The sequence below is a fragment of the Habropoda laboriosa genome, unplaced genomic scaffold (genome assembly GCF_001263275.1).
Source record: "Habropoda laboriosa isolate 0110345459 unplaced genomic scaffold, ASM126327v1 scaffold666, whole genome shotgun sequence".
In the NCBI taxonomy this organism is placed as follows: domain Eukaryota; kingdom Metazoa; phylum Arthropoda; class Insecta; order Hymenoptera; family Apidae; genus Habropoda; species Habropoda laboriosa.
In genome coordinates, this window is record NW_017100786.1 from 131181 (window position 1) to 150880 (window position 19700).

A 19700-nucleotide genomic window follows, 5' to 3' on the forward strand; every position below is an offset into this window, starting at 1 on the left:
TCATTAAACTACGAAAGAGATACATACCGTGCACATTACGAATTACCCAATAACGAAAATTTTAATTTCTATAATTGTCGACCTATCATTATAAAAATACAGTAGAACTTCAACTGCCAGAATGCCGATTAGCGGAACGATCAACTATCGAAACATCGAATCTAAGAAAGATTGAGAAATAAAAACAAACTGAAGAAAATTGCTAAATTTTTGTTCAAAAGTTTTAATTTTGTCTAATATTAATATTTATAAAGTATTTCAAGATAAACAATCTTCTTTCATGCGAAAACAGAATTATTCGATTATTTGCTAAAATCCGCTTATCCGAACAATCTATGTCTTGATTAATTCGGATAATTAAGGTTCTACTGTAGTACCAGTAGATTGGTGAGGTTAAGGCGTGTGGTTGTGGAAAAAGAAATAGAGAGCGGATAGGCGGAAAAGGGAAGGGAAGGAAAGGTATGTCTCGTCCTGGGCCTCCTAGTGGACTTTTTTGCTAGTAAGATGTCTAGAAGACTCATGCAGGGTGTCCCAAGTACTGTGTAGAGCTCAGGAGTTTGTCCCCGGGACGGCACAGGGGGAAAAGGGGTACTTCATTCGCGCTGCCTGAACCTTAAGCCACGCAGTGTTTGATGATCTGATTCGTTGATGTTATCACGTTCGACCAATAATGACAATACGTGCGCCTTATTTCTATGATTGTGTTAGCCAACGTGGCCTTACGAGGACACGATCCAATCAGACCCGCATTCCTTCCAGGGGTAAACTCCTGACTTCTACACAGTACTGCTGCAAGCTAGGAAGATATCAGTTGGAACGTTACACAGGTCAGGAGAGATTCGGTTCGGTCCGCCTATTTCCACTCTTGACGCTCTCGAAGTCCCGAAACACGGCCCACGCTGACATAGTAGTAGGATTCCAATATCCGTAAGGAATACGGAAATTCTACTAATATGATTGTTTCCACTTATATCTTATGAAATCGAACATATTCTTCATATGTATAAGAATGAAAAGATAAAAGTACCGTAAACCGACGTAAAGTTAGCAAGCTTTTGATACGTTTTGCCGTATAAAAAATAAAAAGCTGTGCCTACGACAATGCTTTGCATTTCGGCGCTCGCTATCGCTCTATCCTACTCATTGTTAGTTCCGATGCGCCGTGATCACTTTCTTTGTTACGCGTTGCTTACAAGCGTCAAATAAGCAGATGTGACCCTTCGGCCAATTAAGGAAATGCGATATTGCTATTGCACTAGAGCTAATCAGAGCCGACTGCCATCTTTTTAGCTCCCAACAGTAACTGGGACTACATAGCTGTATTTTTAAGATGAACTCTGTCCAACGTAAGAGTAACCTCACGCTCAGACCAATTTTCGATCGATCTGCGCAGTTCCCATTACTGCTTACCGATAGCGCTACTTTGGCTAGTCCCAAAATGTGACATCACCGATGCTAACATAAACCGTGCATAGAGTGGAGAGTATCTACCCGGTAGTCTAAAAGTATGCATATTGTGCGCGTTAGCGCAGCGGTCTATTACACGGACGTACCAAAGAGGCTGTTTTTGAGATTAGGGCTTTAGTTCAGTACTAGCATGTCCTGGTGAGAGGAAAATTAGAAGATAATTTCTTTCGCCCTCAGTGGCCAAAAAATGTGTCATAACATGCCATTTTCGATATTTTGAACAAGTATTCTAGATTTCTCATTAAAAAATAAATAATTTGTCTTAACGTATTACAAAAGTTAGATTTTGAAAAATTATGAATTTTTAACTACTATGATAGCAGAATAACTATTGAGATAAAATAAAAATACACTAAATTAACTTTGAAAAACAGCAAAATGTTTAAAAGTAATAACATATGCACATGTTAAATAAACACTTAAAGTTCGTTCAAAACAACTACAAAAGAATTTTTATAAAACGTGAGTATACGGAATTAATTATATCACAGTGTATATGAAGGCGTCACACGTAGAACAATAAACAGAGAGTGTAGGAGAGGATAAGGCGGAGAAAAATGTAGGCGATTAAGTGGAGGTTCGGACGTTGTAGCACCGCCTCAAATACGTCCCATGCGCGAAGCGAGGTTACTCTTACGTTAGACAAAGTACACAGTACCTAAATAGTATAGTTAGAGATGGAAAAATTACAAAATTACAAAATTAAATGAAGTGAAGTGGTGCACATTCTAGAAGTAAGTTTATGCATTTCTGTGCATCGCTGCCTCAGAAAAGTGCAATTGCACTTGTTTTTTAAATGTTAATCCATATTTTTGGATACATTAGTCGACGCAGTTTTTCACTCTCTACAAAAAATTTTTTTAAATATTTATACCTTAAAACTATTAGTTCAAAAGTTATTGCAGTTTAAATTTGACTACATTATTTCAGTGTATTAGCAAACGTCATTCTTTACGTTATAACAAACTATTAAAGTGGTCCTCCGTTACGCTTTAAGCACTTTTTCATTCTTTTATTTAGGTTGCTTAATACGTGGTGCGGACAAGAAGTTCACGGAAATAATTAATAAAAATTATTTATTTGTATCTAAGTCAAAATATACATTATCACCTTCAAAGTACTCCCCTTTACATTCTATACACTTCATTCAGTGTCGCTTCCATTCTGTAAAACAGTGCTGCAGTCCCTCATTTGGATTGCTCTTTAACACCCTCGTCATTTCTCGTTGTATAGTTTTTATATCCCCAAAATGCTGCCCTCGCATGACATTTTTGATTTTGGGGAATAAAAAGAAGTCACATGGAGCAAGATCCGGGGAATAGGGTGGACGATCAAGGACCATAATGCTATAATGTGCTATAAACTCGCGGACGCCGAGCGATGTGTGGGACGGTGCGTTGTCATGCTGAAGAATCCACCTGTTTTTTCCCCAACTGTTCCATTGCTGATGTTTAAACTTTTCAACGATCATCCGAGTAGTAATTCCTGTTAACGCAGCTTCCCGCGCTTCTTGTTGGTTGGAAGGTCGGGTTGGCGTTAGTAATTATTGCACGTGTATGTGCCAACTACTTAGTGTCGCGATGGTGACCGCACTTTATTTATAATAGTGCGCTCAAAGTGTGTCGATTGTTTCTACGTATATCTTAGAAAATCTGTGGAATGTCGTGAATTGACTGTATATGTATGATTTTGTCAAAATGGGGAGTTAAAATTGTTGGCAAATCATGGGCCTTTCACCCCCTAGAGCCGCCCTCCTAGACCCTCGTGCACTCCCCCGCGGTCCCAAACGGGGGTGTCAGCCCCGCGTGGCGATCTTGCCGAAACGTCGACTTTACGGGTTTAATGGGCCTTTCACCCCCTAGAGCCGCCCTCCTAAACCCTCGTGCACTCCCCCGCGGTCCGCTGAGTAGGGCGTGGGCAGAGAGGGAGAGGCGGTCCCAAACGGGGGTGTCAGCCCCGCGTGGCGATCTTGCCGAAACGTCGACTTTACGGGTTTAAGGCATGTTTACCGTTACTGAGCGCGCAGAGGCAAGTACCGGCTTACCATGTGGCCCGCAGAAATGGAGAATTTCCGCGGCCATCAGGTAATAAACCGGATTTGCCCTCTGGCTTGAATAGGCTATTGTTATCAAAAACTTATAGAAAAACTTCTCAAAAGTAACGTCGCCTGGAATCCGAGCCATAAACCCCTGTTGGTTAAACACTCCCATCAAAGAGAAGGACCGACCTTCCCGAAAATTGTCTTCCGCTTCTTCTCTTCCATCTTTGAACCTTTTTATCCATTTGTGTACTACCATATGTTTCATAGTTTCATTTCCTTATACTATATTTAACATTTCCATAATCTACGAACCGCTTTTACCAAGTTTCACAAAAAACTTGATGTTAATTCTCTGTTCTCTCAAAAAGTCGCGAGGCATTCTGCTTCACATAATAACAAGACCGTACTAAAACTATCACTGCATGCGAACCACAAGTCGTACGGCGATGAAACTTGACCTGATGATAGATAAAGCTATCGCCTACACATTTCAATCGAAGAAAGAGTAGCAGTGTTATCGAGTTAAGAAAAACAAATCCATTCCGCGAGCTTTTTGTCTACATCATGTACATGATTTGTGTCTCGTTCCGTAATTTTTGATATTTCCAGTAAAATACGTTGTTGGATGTCTTAAGCACTGATAATAATTGGTCGAGAATACATTGTCTTTTATGAAATCGGGCGGTGTTAGATCCAGTGATCGTGGTGACCACAGAATTGAACCTCGTGTACCAATCCAATTGGATATCTTTCATTCAAATATGTCGTAGCAATTTGAGAATTATGTGTTTTCAAAAACCGCATTCCTTGGAAATATCTCAAACGGACGCATGAGGATTATTTTCAACATACATCAGCACTGGTACAATACATTCCTCATTTTGTAAAATTGGTTTTGATACATTTTTTTTTTTAGTTTATAAAACGAGCCATATTCACACAAATTATCATATTGTTTTTGGTTAGGATTGTTGGAAATGGGACCCGGTTGCGATACGGGGCTTCAGTGCGTGCGTACGTCACCAATATGTAAGTGACGATCGGTGGCGAGAAGACGCTTCTTAATTGTTCTCCACGCGCGTCCACGTTGTGTCGCGGTGTAAATAGTATCGTATAAAACTTTATACATATACATATATTACAGAGGAAGTCTGTCAATGTGTTTCTTTTCTGCGATCCCACCTCTCACGGTTAAATCCGTCGTTGAGTTACAACAACAAGGATACGTTTCTTTATACAGCCTTACAACGTCAGAAGTATTTTGATTGCATATACATATGTATATAATAAACAAGACGGACGTATCCATTTTTCCACTATATTTGCAAGTGCTATGATTTTCTCCTACTGAACGAAACGTTACTGATGATAAGGTATCTTACACTAGTTGGTATTTGCAGTGGATTCATGTTTATAAACATTGTAATGCGTAGAAGAGAAGTACACAACAGTATATCTTCGAAAATGTGCCAATAGACAAAAATGTAATTAAGGAAATTTAAAACTGCAATAACTTTTGAACTAATAATTTTAAAGTATAAATACCTTAATATTTTTTTGTAAAAAGTGAAAAACTGGATCGACTAGTGTATACAAAAATATGGATTTCTATTTAATAAACCAGTACAATTGGACTTTTGCAATGCACCGATGCATAAACTTACGAAACGCGACTCACTGAGCGTTAATAATAATAATCGGGCGAGCGAAATGTCTCATTGAAGAGTACGATAAATTGCAGCGGAGTCAGCGCGGACAGATACAATTAGTTTCAGCAACCAGTTAATTTCAGGGCGAATCAGGCCAACGCGAATACGTTGCACAACCCTCGGGTTTCAGGCAACGTATCACCGATAACACAGTCGCCTCTCACAATCGCGTCCGAAATGCACGCCCTATTTCCGACCATGTAACCTACTAAAATTCAGCGGTTCGTATGAAGCATGGCCGGGTTTTTTTGAATCCTTCTGTTCCACGATTCATGGTAACCCTAATTGCCGCGATGCTCAGAAGCTAATTTATTTGCGATCATGTCTTATTGGAAAAGCTATGGAAAAAAATAGAATCATTGGGAGGCACTGCGGCAAACTATTCAGTCGGATGGAACATTCTGAAACGATATTATAACGATCCCACTATCGTCATCAACAATAGAATCAAAACATTCTTCGAATTACTAACACACACACGGTCAAACGTTGGATCCTTGGGTAAACTCGTAGATCAAGTAATGAAACGCTATCGCACGTTGAAAGCATTAACACTAACCGTACCACGCCCGGTCAAATAACTGGTTATAAAATTTGATATGTAATTTTTGTTTATTATTATCTAAAGGCTATTTTCTGCGTTGTTTCCTATATTAAATTGACAACCACATCTATTCTTTTCGGAAAAATATGATCTTTATTTCATAATCGGTCATATGACCGGCTACGGCAAGAATAGGTAGGTATACATAAAGTGCCGGTACGGTTAGTGTTAAACAAACCATTTTTAGAAGCCTTTCCGATATACGCGATTACGTCCAAACTCGAAGAAGAAGCACGGCTAAAGTGGAAGGAAAAAACCCAAAGACGCGTTCTACCTTCCATAGGAGAACTTCTAGAATATTTACATGCCAGACGGAAGATTTTAGAGAACACAACATGCAGCTCGTCAGTAGGTAGAGCACACGAGTTGGCTAAACCGAAACAAATCGCTAATGTTGCGTATTCGGCCTTTAACATTTTGTTCAGCGCAACGATTTATGGCACGAACGTGAGAAAGAGGCTGTTTTTGAGATTAGGATTTTGGGTATTGTTAGCATGAGTGTCGAATAAAAAATATCCTGGCGAGAGAAAGTTCGGTTTACAACTCCAGAGTTTTAGAAACTCATTTCTCTCGTCCTCAATAGCCAAGTGCCTTGCCATAACAAAAGGTCTTCCAAAGGGTAGACATAGACCAGTCGCGACGGTCAAGAAATCGGCGAAGTCGAACCTAGCGGAAGTTCCCCGCTGTTGCCAGACATCGCCACTTTCAGCTCGGGACATCGCCACCCCCTCTCCAAGATAACGCGCGTTTAGGGCGCAAGAGAAGGGTGTTGCGATGTCACTGGAGCATGCTAATTGGGTTTTTGGAATTTCCCAAATTACCCAATCAGCGTGCAATTAGAGGAAGGAAGGGGCACCGTGGAAGGAGCGCCGCTTCCTTCGAAAGAAGTAGACGATAAAACACCATAGAACACCATAGTACACAGAGTACCACCGAATAGTAAGATCATAGACATCTCCACGTTCAATAAGTGACAGACACTATCCGAACGTAATCGTCGGGCTACAGTTGCAGCCTGTGTAACTAGTGATAAATAAAGTAATTATAAGTACAAGATGTGTTAATTTGTTCCCAACGGAGACGTTGGGTGGTCCTTCGAGAAGAACAACAGACGGCACTACTGTTAGGACAGCAGGGGGACGATTTTATGATACGTGATTTCTGGTTCAGCAAACCGTTATTTTTAATTAGCAGCCAACGTGCGGTACCTAGAATTTCTCAAATATTAAAGAATAGGCTATTGTTCAGTCAGTAAGGCAAGATATCATAAAGTCACCCCCAAAGGGTCTCCGGAACCGATGTAAGTACCGAGGCCTCTCGGTACCTGACTTTCCGAACGAGTCGAAGAGTCAGAGTTGACCTGGCCGGGTTTTCCCCCCTTGTTGTCAAATTTCCGTCCAGCAAGGACCAGCTTCGTCACCCCCGCTCCAAGGACGTGACGCGCTCCAGGCGCAATGGAAGGGGGTGATACGGGGTTGGTCACTTAGTAATTTTAAGAACCTCCCTTCGCGTTCCTTCTTCAAATTTTAGAAGATTTGGAGAAGGGACGACTCGATAAGAAGGCCGACTTAGGTTAAGACGAGAGAGTGTTAGTACACAGACCATCAGTTATATTAGGAATATTAAAGATTCAGTCAGACTCTCAATGCAATACATTCAGTCTTCAGACGGCACCTAGTGCAATATTCGAAGTACGTGGAAATTAGTACCCGAGTGCTTAACAACTACGAAGGGTGCAATATACTGAGACGACACGTTAAACAGTAACGTTTACGTCCTGAACACATTTCGTGTCAGTTGTGTGAAGACAAACATTTTGCATCTAGCTGTCCGAAACTCCAAACGGCTGGTTATGATAAAAAAAACGGGGGTCTCTGCATCAATTGCCTGCGACCAAATCATGCAGCTAAAGAATGTCTCGCCAAGTTCATGCAAACAATGTAAGCGTAGACATCATACATTGCTACACAAAGAGTTGAACTTCGAAAGACAGGCCACGACTCACAATTTCACCAATTGCCCAACGTTTATGAATTTTTTTTGTATTCAAAGTCACGTAAAGGTCATAGTCCCATTTAAAAAGACTTCGATAACCTTAAAATTTCATAAAGAAATGACTTTAAGAAAAAGTTTCATCTACCATTGCATGCGCCCCTCCAAGCAGTATAACTTTGTCCTCTGGAGTTTTTTTATGCGACCATTAATAACGGAGATATTTAGGTGTTCCTCTATTTGGATTATCCTCTAAAATAATGTACTGTATTAGAAGAGGTCAAAGCTATATGGGAAACTCCACCGATAGATAGCACTAATTTAAAGTATTGTTGAAAAATATTATGTATATACACTTCGCGACAACAGTTTGACCTCACTCAGGTATATTGCTAAAACTCATTACCTGTGTGTAGTATATTAGTACACACTTTTCCGCTAAATGCCTTTTCTGGCAATAAATGATTCACATAAATTCCAAAGTTTTATTGCAGTCTATGCTTCTTTTAACAATTTTTTATTGTCTTTAACAGATATAAGCATGCGACAACTGTTTGACCTCATTAGTAGATTTGTCAATTTTAAAGAAACAACATCGTTTTCCTGAAATGTTTGTTACTACTGAAGTATTCAAGTGTGCTAGTTGAACAAAATGCATAGTGGAAAGTATTTAACTTCTGAGGTAATTGGAAAACTTCAGGCTTTCAAAGCAGAAGGATACTCTAATCGGGAGATCACTCCAAGAATTAACCGCAGTCTTCGTGTAATTAACAATTACTTGACGAATCCTGAAAATTACGGAAAAAACCAAAAAGGTAGTGTAAAAACAGCAACCACAGAACGAGAAAGTCCATTAATTTTAAGGGAGGCGTCTAATTCAACTCAATCTGCTCGCAAAATCGTCGAATCTGTCAGCATTTCTGCAATTGTGCGAACAGTTCAGCGAATTGTAAAGGCATCTCCCTTTATTAAACGGATGAAATTAAAGAAAACATTTGCATTGTTACGTCGTCACTAATTGGTTCGATTAAAATTTGGACGGAATTACATGGCTTGGACAGCGGAAACGTAGCGAAAAGTAATTTTTACAGACGAAAAGCGTTTCTGTTTAGATGGACCGGATGAATATGCTTATAATTCCAGGATATCCGTAAAGAAAAGAAATTCTTAACTCATAGGCATAGTAGGCAGGGATCTGTGATGGTTTGGGGTGCCACGTCTTATTATGGAGTAATTGAACTTACCATCCTCACAGGAAAACAGGATGCAACCAAGTATATTCGATTACTCTCTAATAAACAAAATGAGAGAGTGGATTTTCCAGCAAGATAATGCAGCCATACACATAACAAGAGCAGTAAAAAACTATTTTGCTGAAAATAACGGGTAATTATTCATAATAAGGGAGACAGCTCCGATAACCTTGATTTTGATATATGTTGTTAAGGGCATTCTCTCGAACAACCTCCAAAAGGTTTTAGCCATCCCTCATTATTGGTTTAAAGTTATTAACGAATAACTGTCGTTACCACTACAGCGAATTCTGTTTATACGTGTACGACCTTGGCAGCGAATAACGAGGGACGGCTAAAACATTTTGGAGGTTGCTCAGGAGAATGCTCTTAACAACATATGTAAAAATCAAGGTCATCGGAGCTGTTTCCCTTACTGTGAATAATTACCAAATAACGTAATGGTGTTGGATTGGCCAGCCATATCACCAGATTTAAACATTATTGAAAATTTGTGGGGATGGTTTGCAAGAAAAGTTTACGAAGACTGTAGGCAATACAATAGTACGAGAAAACTAGAGGAATCATTAAAACTAATTTGGAGGAAAATTCCATGAAAAATTACAGAAAATTTTTATGACTCCATGCCGAACAGAATATTCGGTTAATGGAAAAAATACTAAGTATTAAAATACTACAGAGGGTGATGGCCATCAGAGTCGTCCGCGGGTACCGCACAGTCTCTTACGAGGCGGCGATGACCCTGGCAGGACTCGTCCCATTCGAGTACCTAGCGGAGGGAGACGCCCAGATATGTATATAGGCGTGTCCGCGAACTCCGCCAGGGCGGAGCGATCCTATCGGGATGAGGGACTCGGCGCAACACACCCTCACGGAGTGTTCCGCGTGGGCTGTGGAGCGCCGAGTCCTGGTAGATGAGGTCAGCCAGAACCTCTCGCCGGCAGCCCTAGTTAGGGCGATGTTGGCGAGCGAATTGTCCTGGGACGCAGCGACCTCCTTCTGTGAGCAGGTCATGCTACAGAAGGAGGCCGCCGAGAGAGAGAGATTGGATCCCTCTCGGAGGCGGATCCGAAGGGCCCGGCGGAGGTGTTAAGCCGGCCCCCAGGATAAGAAGTGGGGGAGGAGTTACTCCTCCCCACGGCCGAGTCGCCGAAATGCCCCGGTCCGGGTATCTGGGGCCGCGAGACGCCTCCTGCAGGCGGTCCCCAGGGAAGGGACGGTGCCGGGTGTGGAATCATTTGCAAACCGAAAATTAAAATATATATATGTAGGTATAAAAATTTACTTGTACAAAGCTGGGGCTTCAGCACAATTCACATTGTACCACCAATCGCAACCGAAGTCCCGTTGATTGAAAAGAGTCCCATTAGTGCAAAGGAAGGATGCACCTTGATGACCTTCACGACCATCATGACAAATATGATATGCCTATAACATTAATATGTCCTTTACAATATTACCATTCATAAATCAATTCATATACAGTAGATTCCCTCTTATCCGGCTTAGTAGTATTATATTAGTAGATATATTCTCATGGAATTGTTACATTTTTAGAGTGAGGTCAAACAGTTGTCGCACTTAAATTACCCCAATGATACAGGTACTTGTATACCTGATATAGGAAACTTTACTTATCATTATCTGAAGGGTAATTCACATCATATAAAGGAACCATAACGTTCTTTAAAGAAAAGTTAATACTTTATGATTTTTCGGGACATAACTGGATGAGGTCAAAACAGTTGTCGCGGAATGTTCATACAATGGTACAAAGTTCATTGCCATAAATGTAATTTAAAAATTATCATATAATGAACTGACAGAATTACAATGTATACTGTTTTTTTGTATTCTAAATATTTACTGATTAGAAGCTATAATATTAATAAGAGTGTAGTTTTACAATCAAAAAACATGTACTTATTTGTATTTACACAGGCACGCATGTGTAAATTCATTGCATCGTGACGCGTAGTTCTTTCACCAATATTGATAATAGAATCGAAAATGAATTTTTGCAGTTGCATATCCATGCCTGCGTATATGTGTGTGAACACGTACTTAATATATAAAGTATGCATAAATTTAAATAATCAACTGTAATAAAAAAACAAACAACATTGTGTTAGAAATATGAAGAAATATTCTTAATATTGGTATAAACAAAAATTTGTTATGTGTTATATTATCATAGTTATTTAATATTATACGTTCATATGCATTCTCTAGAATTATTTGACAGATTAGCTAAATAATAAATTCTGATGTTGATATTTATTATAAGCCATGCGCCGCGAGATAATAGAAAAATCCAAGTTGTAAACAATGAAGTAGAAGACTCCATATGCATATAATAACGAAAATGACTCACCGTTGTTTCTCCTGGCTTGAATTTCTTGGTCCTCCGATACAGTTTCCAGGAGTGGTAAAGTATTATCTGGACAATAGGGCGAACTGAATGGAACACCGGTACCACCTTCTGACATTCCAGCGCCATCTAATCCTGCGGTATGGCAGCTACGTGGCAGACTGGAATATCCTGTAAATTCGAAAGTTTGTAAGTATTTTACTCGTTTTATAAATCGTACTAATAATGTAATGTAATTAGTTTTTTAGATTTCATTCAAGTTTCAATTCAGGTAGTTTGTGAATTGCTTTTTAAATATTAAAATATTTAAATTATCTAAATAATAATTTAAATAACGATGGTGTAGTAGCTAACTATGCAAATGTAATTAAATTAAATAAAAAAATTCTCTTTGGTTTTCTATGCACCTTCTCACACTCCCGTGTTCCGGAACCTTTTAACCGAACGTTTTCCACTTGCCTAGTGACACTCATTCAAACTCACAGATACCAACTTACAGAAATTATATTCTCTAAAAATGAGTAAGTAAATTTTTAATACAATGTAGGAATTGGTTTAGTAACTACACAAGGAAATTTAGAGTATGCGTATATTTTACGTTGCTTCGTGCTCTGTTGCCTACTGGTTGTTGCGTGTACTGGCGTATTACGTACCGCCCGCGCCTTTGCGTCTCCACCATGTCAATCTATTGTCGCCTCTAGGGTAATCTCAGCAGCGACATATCCCGGAAACTAAATGTCCCTATTAGGAGACTAGCGTCCCCCATACCACCCCCTCACCAGTGATAGCGCTAGGAGGGAAATCTTGGAGGTTGTCTTGAGATTTTGCAACTCATTATACGGCTGGGTGTAATCTAGTATACTCGCCGAACTTATATCCTAGGTTACAATATGAAATCCCTTAACTTTAACCTAGCCTATTTTACGCAATACAATCTATACTTAACGCAATATAATTTACAACTACGCAATATGATTTATACTTAACACAATATAATTTACAATTACGCAATATAATTCACACTTAACAGTTTCTCCGGGATCCTGCGCTAAACTACACTGTTTTTATTGTTCCTTCTCTGACCTCGCTTATCTATTCATTATTGTTTGCGTTGTTTAAAATAAATGCTGGTTTTAGTCTGTCTAACGTGATCTTCATGTCGTGCGCGTTAACTCTCACTACGAAGTTCTTGTTGTCGCGTTGTATTACCGGATAAGGTGCGTCGTACAGCACTTGGAGTGGTCTTTTCACCATGCCCCGATGCACGAAGACGTGGCTCGCCAACGCCAGGTCATTGAATACAAACACCGGCTTCCTTCCGTGGATTCCGGTCTTTAATGGCCTCAATGCTTCAGTGCTCGGATGTGTCGGCAAAGTTGGTCCACAAATTGGAACATCTCCTGCTGCTCGACGCCCTCAAACAAGTCTTCAGGCAGTCACACCGGTTCCCCGAAAATCATTCCTGCCGCTGTAGCCTCAGCGTCTTCTTTTATCGTTGCCCGGATGCCAAGCAGAACGATCAGGAATACATAGTTCCGTCCAGCTAGCGACTGAGTGGCAACTTACAACTACCTTCAACTGCCGGTGAAATCTTTCCACCGCTCCATTCGGATGGTATGCGACCGTTCCGTGGTACTCCATTTCTAGTGCACGCGTCAGGAATTTAAAAACACAGGACTTGAATTGACGTCCCCGATCCGTTGCTATCCTGAGGGGGACTCCGAACCTCGTAAAGCGTGCTACTATTTCCGCGTTCGCGTACTTAATCGGAAACGCCTCCGGCCATTTTGTGAACTTGTTCACTACGTTAACACGTTGACTGCTACACCAGATTTACATGTTTTGCTCAGGGGGCCACAAGAAAATTTTCATTATTCTAAGTATTGTATTATATTATGCTTATTATCCTTCATTATTTTTTTTTTTTAATTCAAAATAATGTCTAGTTAGCTATGATGTTTCGAAATTTTTAGTTGACTATATTTATTTTATTTTAATTATTCAAAACATTTGAGGTCCTCTGGTCACTGAAGACCACCGTGGCCCCATCGAGGAAGCAATCTCCGGTCACAGGTGACCAATGTGGCAATCAACGTGTTAAGCAATATATGTACCCTCTTGAGTTGGGTAAAGGTCCGCGTGGATGTGTTCGAATCGCGCGGTCGGAGCCACAAACTCTCCCACCGGCGATAAGATATGCCTCGTTATTTTCGCCCGCTGGCATTACAGACATGCTTTTGCCCATAGTCGGCAATCCTTTTTTACCAACGGCCACACGTATCTTCTGGTCACTAATTTCATAGACGCCCTCGCTCCCAGGTGCGCCAAACCGTGCAGGCGCTCGAACAACGTTCTCTTTAACGCCTTTGTGACGAATGGCTTTGCTTGTCCTGTCGAGATGTCGCAGTGTATACAGTAAAGATTCTATAAGAGTTCTTTGGGATCTACACGAGAACGGTTGGGGTAACTGTTCCACAGCGGTCCCGAATTTCGAACTCTTACCGAATCTTTCCTGTATTGACATCTGGTTCCACCATCCGTACTTTCTTGATGAGCCAGCCCGATGGATTTACCATCGTCTCTCTCAATTTCTCGTCGGCTGACCTTGCGCTAAAGCGCTATAGTCGAGAGGTGTGACTACTTCTTCGACTCGCGACAATGCGTCGGCTACAAGGTTATACTTTCCGGCTGTGTTGAATGTCTGTGGAAAATTGGGCGATGAAATGTAAGTATCCGAAGTGTATAGGAGTGTATTTCTCTGGCTTTTGCTGTAGTGCGTATATTAGAAGTTTGTGATCTGTATAAATTGTGAATTGTCTTCCTTTCAACGCGCGCCGGAAATAATTTATTGCCGTATATGCGACCAGCAGTTCCATATCGTAGGCATTATAGTTCTTCTGTGCCGGTTTGAACTTCCACGAGAAAAAGGCGAGTGGTTTCCATGCTCCTTGCTGGAGCTGCTGTAGCACTGCTCCTATAGCCGAGTCCGATGCCAACTTCGCGTGCCCCGAAGAATATGCCAATCTTGTTACCTTGGCCTGGGCATCCTTCGTCATCTCGAAAGCCGTTTCTGCTTCCGCCGTCCACTTGATAGGGTCTCGCTTCCAACCTCCCTTCATACACTCGTTTAGGGAATTCTAGATCGCTGCGGCATCTGGAATGATGAATCTTCTATAAAAGTTCACCATCTCCAAAAACCTGCTCATTTTGGCCTGGTTGGGGAAACCCATGACTACATCCACTTTCTCCTGCAATGGCAGGTCCCCTGGCTATTGAAACTGAAGCCCAGGAAAGTTACCTCCAGGACAGAATACACATTTTATCGGGTTTACTATAATTCCGAACTCTGCAAGCCGTTCAAAGAGTTGCCTTAAATGTTTTATGGGTTCTTTTCAGTCTTTTGACGTCATCAGGATATCATCGATGAATCTGTAGCAGAAATCCAGTCCTCTTAGAGCACCTCGTCGATGAAGCGGTGGAATATTTGTGCCGCATTTTTGAGGCTGATTGTCATAACTGGGAATTCAAATAACCCGAACAGTGGAACTGCGCTTTCGTTTGCGTATCGCATATGAACAGGCGACGCGCTTCGTTTCCAAGATTGTCGGTCGCCATTAGCGTCCCTGGTTGGAATTTTCCTGCTTCTTGTAATTGCATGGAGGAACACATCAGTAGCACTTTTTTTTAAATCGCCAGTGATACCAACACAGGCGAGATATAGAATAGACCACTCATCCAATGTATTTTTTTGTCGCACGGCCATGGGGTCCTAGAACACCGTGACCATCATCCTACTGCATCGGTTAGGACTGGTTTTATATCACTGCGCTATTAGTGGTAGAAATTGAAATCAAGAACACTTGGCATTTACCATTTTAAATAACGAAGGAGCCAAAGTTCGAATCTTAGAGGATCAATCAGAATAGATTCAGTCACACGCATCAGCGTTTTGGGTGTCTCAGGTTTAAAGTATCAAACTTTGTAAATATATTCTATGGGTCTGAATAAGAAAATCATGTTGAAGGGATAGAGGAAACTGAGGAGGATAGAGAGGATCGGGCGGAAAAGGAAAGGTTGTCGGCGTTTCGTCTTGGACTTCTAATGGACTCGTCAGTAAGGCTTTCTAGGAGGCCCGTGCCTTAGATGCGGGAGGGATTGCAAGGACTTAGGTCAGAAGTTATATATATACAAACGGGAGCCTTTATGAGGACTAGCGAGAATTCGCGGTCAGTCCGTCCCTCTAGTAACCGAGCGTAGAAGGTGTCGCTACATCACCTCCTTGCCAGTGATTAACGATATGCTGATCATCTGCATCTACTCTTTTTCGCTGCTTGCCAGGTTGCGACAGTGGATGTTGCGCTACTACAGGTGCATCTTTGAAACTGCCTTTGTCGTCGTGACCACCTTGTAGAGTAGAGCTCTGACGTGCCGTGACTCTTTTCAGTGATTAGTATTGCACGGGCCGACTTTTTAATGCTGCTGCGATAGGCTGGGGGTCAGCGTTGTCTCGTTGTATGGCTACCCTAGGAGAGGGGTTACGCATCCTAGCGTCTAAACTGTAGCAACCATTCAGGTCCGTCGATTCTGCTTTGTTTGTTGTGCGCCATCATTAGGCAATTAATTTGTGCAGCGATTTAATTAATTATCTTGAAAGTCAAAAAGAAACAGTGCCAAGTCAAATACTTTGCTTGCAGAACATAAAAGAACCAGCTGAAAAAAAATCACAAAATCTATCATATATAAATCTATAGCTGCCAATATACATATTGTAACGACAACCAAAGCACATTCTCAGCTGCAGCGATGATCTAGTCGCTCGTCTAACCAGAAACCAGACTAAGCATTCCAGAATTGAACTAAAGTCACAGACTCTAGAACAAAGACACAGACCCTACTCCTTGTAAAATCTACATTATAAAAACCACACCTTGACAATGAATAAAGATCAGTCTCTATCAGTAATTATCGTCGTTAAACGTCTCTCTGCCTGAACCCTTTAGATTTTCAAGCGCTATTATATTTGCGATATATCGACGTCTTCCGGAAATATACAGAATACGTTCCGATATTCTCCGAGAAAAATTAGACTAATCGAAAGTTGGACAGTTCACCTTACGTTCTCTTTCTTTTTTATTAAATTAAATAAACCCCGTCGTAATATAGATTATATAAATAAATGTTTTGTTTACTGCAAATAATGTGTGATTAGTTCTCCTATGTATGTGGTAAATTATTCTTTACTGATAAGATTAATTATTAATAATATTTCAAGTATACAATATATGTAGGCAGTAATACGTAAGTAGTTACGGATATACACAGGTGGAGACATAGTAGAAGTAGGAGATTTCATACAGTTGTTTGGTTACCTCAACAGTTGCAGGCTTTTTCACTCCTGTTTCGTGCAATTACCGAGGTTCTACTGTATTACACAAGATGAATTGGATTGAGATAAGTGAATATAACTTAATGCTATATTCTAATATAAATAAGAGATACAAGTTGCAGTTATATATAAAATGAAATTAGTCAATTCTTAACTCGGCAAGAATACCCCTTCTCGATTTTACACGAAGTCTTACGTAAAGTATGAATACAATAAAATGGTCGAAAGAGAATGTAACCCGCTCTTGCTTCGTGTCAACGTTCCGACTGGCAAAGTAACAAACTAATTAGAGATTGAACCACAAAGTGTAAAAAATCTACTCCTTATATATCCCCCAAAAAAATGTAATTTTTGGTAGTGGGATAGGTTAGATTCTATGGGAACGGAATGCGCTCACTTCGCGCCCTATTCCTTTCGCTGTCCAAGGAGTGCACGATAGACAAAATATGTACTAAGCGCCGCCATTTCGGCTAGTTTACGTACGTAACAATATTTTGCATTTCTCTGTTCCAAACTTTATTGATATGTCTTTGCGGGTGTCTTCCGTCATTTATTTTTATTACGAGGGCGGATTGAAAAGTTCGCGGCCTAAGTGGGAAGAACTGCTGCTAGGTGCTTGCAATTTTTACGGTGTAATCTGTGATCATTTGTGTACCGACGTACGAAGTTTCGTGGCTGTGTCAGTTTTTCGTTCTCTTTTACAGCTGGTGAAGTAGGGGTGTTTACAGCGACGGAGAAGAGACGAATAGAAGCGAGGAATGATATAGTACCTGATGACAAAGGGCATCACCGCAAGGACCTTGAATGATTTTCGCAAGGACTTCGAATAATTTTTGCAAGGTCCTTGAATGATCTTTGAAGTGAGGTCCTTTATCTTCAGGTTTTGGATCGCTGTTCGTTTTCTAATTTTGTCCATCTCTATTCCATCTACTGCAAATACCTCTGCTTCGCTAGCTCTAAAAGGGAGAAAAATGACGACAGAGACACGAAACTGTATACATTAGTACACAATTAATTACATATTATTCGGTAAAAATTACAAGCACTTAGCTACAATCCTTCATACTTAGGCCGTGAACTTTTCAATCCACCCTAGTATTATTATTATTATTACTTTCGTAAAGTCATTTAATATAATGATTCTTAGCCCAGAATACGTTTATTTTGATTATCTTTTGACGCCTGTTCGAAATTTTCTTTAAGAACAGCACTCTTCATATAGCTCTTTAACTATGTAGAATAAAAAAAAAGATTTCAAGAAACTGTTATTAAGGTCAATAACAGCTTTCCGAATAATAAAGAATATACGTCATTCCTTCTACAAGAAAGATGGGACTCTCTTGGTCTCCCTGGAAGTCCCTCTCCAAAAAGTTGTTGCACCCTGAATACTTAGCCCCCTGTCTTATTTAATGTAAAAAACAGTTCAAATCAATACTTGTAATGGTTTCAAAGAAAACAGCTTGTGACACTTTATGTGGCTCATCCTGTACTAATCTATTCAATATGCATGTGCCGGTCGAGTTAAGTTCTGGTCAGGGCTGCCGGAACATACTAATGTAAGTAAGCAGCCTATGTAAGGCATAGGGGCGTTCGATGCCAAGGGCGCCAATAACTATCATATAACATGATCTAATAAGTGTAACTACAAGCATTAGCTTTAAAATGCATCATATTAGAAAGATTCAAAATATAAATTTTGAATTTATTTAAAAAATTGACTGTTCATTTTCATTTTCTAAAGTTCTGGGATATCGGTACTTTTGGCAGCATGTCTTTCTATTTTGATGAAACTGTAATATGTTGTAGTCTACGTGAAATAATAATGAGTTTATCTCATCATTTTGCTGGCTTCAAAGATATTAACAGATTATAATATGTTGAAAATCGCGAAAAAACGGATTTTTGGCCAAACATAACTGTATAAACGAATTTTTATCTGAGAAACTATTACACTTACAGAGAAAATTTTTATTTGAGTCGTGTCGCAAAAGATAGAGCTTTCTCGGTATATTTTTAATTTTGTTGTACGCACATTTTTTCAATATACAGGGTGTTTCGTTTAACTGGAAACGATGGAATATCTCACGAAGGGTTGAAGTTATCAAAACAATGTTCTTACAAAAGTTGTTTGGTATCAAGGGGGACATTGCGTAATATAAATGATTATTCTGTAGGTGTAGTGGTGCGGGAGATATCAAAGTCAAGTTAATTTTTTAAAATGTAATCCTGTATTTTGTGATAGGTCATTGTATTCGTCTCAACAAACGTTACCATACTATGAATACAAAAATACAGGGTTATATTTAAAAAAATTAACATGACTTTGATATCTCCCCCACCACTACACCTACAGAAAAATTATTTATATTACGCATGGTCCCCCTTGATACCAAACAACTTTTGTAAGAACATTTATAAACGAAACACACTGTAAAAATTATAAATAAATTTTGTAAAGCCACTTGTCATGTTTTTAAAAATCTGAAAAATATATATGAAAAATGATATGTATCATTTCATAATTATAGTCAGGATGGAGATTCAAATTCATCCGGATGCCGTCCCAATGCGCTGCGCGGTCCAATGCGCGCTTTGAAAATTATTTTATTAGATGTTCAAACAATTGTCCATTCACTTCAAAACCTGCATTTATTCTTGTGATAATAATTTTGAGAATATTTTATAACATTGCTGCAGTTATGGATTTACATGCGGTTTGAATTCTTCTTTTCATATCCTCTTTCGTAGTAGTCGCAGTTGCTACATTTTCCTGTATGTAGCCCCATAAAAAAAATCAAAATTTATTCATTCGTATTAAAAGTAAACAAGTCCAACAACACAATTTAACTCACTTAATAAAAAAATTTGCAAAGCAAA

General features: G+C 39.8%; 1 protein-coding gene across 1 annotated transcript in view; it reads right to left on the minus strand.

Moving 5' to 3' along the window:
• The window catches only part of LOC108577220 (protein 4.1), a gene marked incomplete at its 5' end in the record, with an annotated part of 173845 nt that overhangs the window by 50826 nt on the left and 103319 nt on the right, over window positions 1-19700 (minus strand). The window contains 1 exon segment of the mRNA XM_017940351.1: window positions 11441-11608. Coding sequence (XP_017795840.1) covers window positions 11441-11608 — 168 coding nt within the window.